The sequence below is a fragment of the Poecilia reticulata genome, linkage group LG4, assembly GCF_000633615.1.
Source record: "Poecilia reticulata strain Guanapo linkage group LG4, Guppy_female_1.0+MT, whole genome shotgun sequence".
In the NCBI taxonomy this organism is placed as follows: domain Eukaryota; kingdom Metazoa; phylum Chordata; class Actinopteri; order Cyprinodontiformes; family Poeciliidae; genus Poecilia; species Poecilia reticulata.
Window position 1 is genome coordinate 5,644,724 of NC_024334.1, and position 3,745 is coordinate 5,648,468.

The 3,745-nt window shown below is 60.8% G+C and overlaps 1 protein-coding gene across 1 annotated transcript in view; it reads left to right on the forward strand.

Moving 5' to 3' along the window:
• Positions 1-6: 6 nt before the first annotated feature.
• The window catches only part of plppr3b (phospholipid phosphatase related 3b), a 7,664-nt gene continuing 3,925 nt past the window's right edge, over positions 7-3,745 (forward strand). The window contains exons 1-8 of the mRNA XM_008406541.2: positions 7-256; positions 983-1,088; positions 1,386-1,571; positions 1,655-1,781; positions 1,857-2,052; positions 2,122-2,179; positions 2,265-2,438; positions 2,621-3,743. Coding sequence (XP_008404763.1) covers positions 987-1,088; positions 1,386-1,571; positions 1,655-1,781; positions 1,857-2,052; positions 2,122-2,179; positions 2,265-2,438; positions 2,621-3,743 — 1,966 coding nt within the window. The 5' untranslated portion in view covers positions 7-256; positions 983-986. The remainder of the gene's footprint in view (positions 257-982; positions 1,089-1,385; positions 1,572-1,654; positions 1,782-1,856; positions 2,053-2,121; positions 2,180-2,264; positions 2,439-2,620; positions 3,744-3,745) is intronic.

Consider the following 3,745-nt stretch of genomic DNA (forward strand, 5'->3'; position numbering starts at 1 on the left):
TCTCTCTCTCTCTCTCTCTCTCTCTCTCCCACACGCACGCGCAGCTCGCCCCCGCCGCGCCGCCGCATCGCCCGCAGACAGAAAGACGTTCACGGATCTGCGGAAGCTGCGGAGGAACGTTGTCCGAACCAGAGCCGGATGGGTTTGGGTCGGATCCGGAGCCAGCAGCAGCCGAACTAACGGGACCGCAGCCAGCAGCTCTGCGGGAACGTCCGGTACCGGGAGAGAGACAACCTGAACCTGTCCGGGATCTAAGGTGAGACCGAACCGTTCTGCTGCGTGCACGTGTGTTTATCCGTGCACGTGAACGCGCTGCAAGCAGAACGTTCCTGGTCCAGATGAAGCGGTTCTGCAGGAACACCTGTCTCACCTGCCTGTCTGCCTGTCCGGACGGGTTCTGGGTTCTGATTGGTCAGAGTGTCGTAGCGCGGGGGAGGATGAGGAGGATGAAGCCCCTCCGCCCCCCCTCGTGTCTAGCACAGTGATTACTGATTGGATCTGTCCTGCAGAACCTCTGACCTGGTCCACAGCGCCGCTGATCCAGAACCAGCGTGGTTCCGGCCGATCTCACCAGATCAAACAGCTCAAACTGACGCGGTCCAGTTGGGCCCGGTCTAAACACACAAAGAAGCTGTAGCAAAGAAAAGAACTGGATCCAAACAGCACCGAACCCAGAACCAGAACCCTTCCTGTGTTTGGTGTTGATTTGTCTGTATGCGATCGGGCCGCAGGCGGTGACCCGGTTCTGGAGGAAGTTCTGCAAACAGAGGGGTAGATGAGCTGCAGGTTCTGTTCATGTGACCCGGTTCCGGGCTGGGTTCTGGTTCTGGACCCCAGGTGTGTGTGACGCACAGCAGGAGAGAGAGCAGCCAGTAGCAGCATGACCACAGAGAAAGTTTTAGAGCCGAAACATCTCACTGTGTGTGTGTGTGTGTGTGTGTGTGTGTGTGTGTGTGTGTGTGTGTGTGTGTGTGTACTCCAGGTTCATGAGGATGATGATGATGATGAGCTCCTCGTCCACAGAGAAGATGAAGAAGAAGGCTCCCAAGGACAGTCTGACTCTCCTGCCATGTTTCTACTTTGTCGAGGTCAGAGGTCACCCAGGGATAAAGATGGAGCTAAATGATTGAAAACTATCAGTTAGAGAAACTTAAATATCTATCCTAACATGACCTGTGCAGACAGAAACAATCGATCTCAGATCGTCTTTAACCATCAAAGTTTTTAGATTCAACAAACGATCATCTTTTTTCCTGATTTGCTCTTTTTGACTTTGATGGGTTGACGGTCCAGAAGATGCAGAGAGGATCCGCTTCCGGGCCAGGAAGCAGAACCTCTCTGCATCTTCTGGACTGGAAGGGAACCTGACTGTGTTCTGGCTGCAGCTGCCCATCGTGGCTTCTTCTATGGTGTCGCTGTACTTCCTGGAGCTGACGGACGCGGTGCAGCCGGCCCAGGCGGGGTTCCGCTGCGGCGACCGGGCCCTCAGCATGCCGTACGTAGACGGAGGAGACGAGCTGATCCCGCTGCTGATGCTGCTGAGCCTGGCCTTTGCCGGCCCAGCCGCCTCGGTACGAGGCCACGCCCACCCAGTGACCTCACAGACCCAGAACCTGACCCAGGCCAGCTAAGGTGCGTTTGTTTTGTGTGTCAGATCATGCTGGTGGAGGCGGCGGTTTACTGCCTGCAGCCTCGCCTGAAGATCCACCGAGCCGAAGGAAGCATCAACGCCGGCGGCTGCAGCTTCAACTCCTTCCTGAGGAGAACCGTCCGCTTCGTAGGTAGGACCCTCACCTGACTGCCTCACCTCTCTAAATGTCTACCTGTCCACCTGTCTGTCTCTCTACCTGTCCCAGGTGTGCATGTGTTTGGGCTCTGTGCGACGGCGCTGCTCACTGACGTCATCCAGCTGGCGACGGGTTACCACGCCCCGTTCTTCCTCACCGTCTGTAAGCCCAACTACACGCTGGCCGGCGGGTCATGTGACCAAAACGCCTACATCACCAGAGACATCTGCTCCGGTCACGACCAGCACGCCATCATGGCGGCCAGGTGCGGCGTGTCCTCCTGTCCGTGTCCTGTTCTCCAGGTAGAGGCTGATTGTTCATGTCTCTCTGGCAGGAGGACGTTTCCTTCCCAGCATGCAACTCTGTCGGCCTTCGCCGCCGTTTACGTCTCGGTGAGCGACGAACCATCTAACCCTGTCCTCCCAGTTCCATCTCCAAAGGTTGACTGGTCCTGTCCGTCTCCCCTCCACCCCCCAGATGTACTTTAACTCCACCATCTCCGACTCCACCAAGCTGCTGAAGCCGGTCCTGGTCTTTGCATTTGCCATGGCGGCGGCGCTGACGGGCCTGACTCAGATCACGCAGCATCGCAGCCATGCGGTCGACGTCTATGTGGGCTTCCTGATTGGCGCCTTCATTGCTGCATATCTGGTGAGACCCCACATGTGTGAGATCAACTGCAGTTGCCATGGCAACTTCACCAGGAGGCTCGGTGCAGCGCTGCGGAGGCGGCAGGTCTTCAGGTGCCTCAAAGTTAGACACCTGAAGCGTCTCCACCTGTCTGCCTGGGACTGTCTCCCGTTCTGACGCGCTGCTCCTGTCCCGTTCTCCAGGCGCTTCATGCCGTCGCCAACTTCAGGTCTTCTGACGAGGGCGCTCAGGCTCCGCCCCCTCCCCTGCCGGTGGAGGACCCTCTGCGGGCGCTGACGGAGCGCGGACACCATTCGGTGTACAACAAGGGTCCCGCCTCGGCCTCGGAGAGCAACGACGAGATCGCGGCGGCGCCAGCCCCCCTGGAGCGCCTGGAGGGCCTGGGGCCGCTGCAGAGGGAGCAGGGCTCCATGGAGGGCCTGAAGAGGGCCAGCGTAGACGTGGAGCTGCTGGCTCCTCGGAGCCCCATGGGAAAGGAGACCATGCTGACCTTCAGCAACACCCTGCCCAGAACAAGTGTGAACATCAACGGCCCTCTGGGTGCCAGCGAGGCACCAGGGGCCCAGGGAGCGGCGGTGCAGCGGCGGCTGAAGGCGGTGCAGGTCCCGCTGGGCCCCATGAGGTCCCAGCAGCTGGTCTCAGAGTGGAAGCAGAAGTCCATGGAGATGCGCGGCTCGGGGCCTTGTGAGGACGGGGACCCCGAGCCCAGTGAGGACGGCTCCGAGGCGAGCTCTATGGGGACGGACGATGCCGGTTCTCAGGCGCCCATCTACCAACCTCCGGTGCACTGCATGAGGGTGGGCTCAGGTCGCAACCCCACCCCTCCACCAGGGGGTGCCAAAGCTGTGGCAACGCCCAGACCGCCTCAGATCCCTGAAGCCGGACCCCCACCAGTGTCCCCGAAGAGCGCCTTGACCAGGGCCAAGTGGCTCGCCATCCGGGAGAAGACGAGCGGGGAGGCGGCTGGCCGCGGCAGCCAGCCACGCCTCATGCAGGTCATTGCCTTGTCCAAGCAGCAGGGTCTGCTCCCCTGCTCCTCTGAGAGCGCCTCCACCGGCTCCGCTGCCTCCTCCAACACGGACTCCCCGCTCTGTCGCCCGCGAGACGGGCCGGGCATCGTCACAGTGGACGCCCACGCCCCCTATCATCCTGTGGTGCAAACTCCACCCCCTCCACAAGCCCCGCCCCTGGCTGGGAACGGAAGCCCTTGGGAGTGGGCCGCCGCGGTGTCCAATGGAGACGAGCCACGAGAACCCTACGGCCTCAGCAAGCTGACCAGGTCGGACCCGACGGCCCGGGCCAGCAGC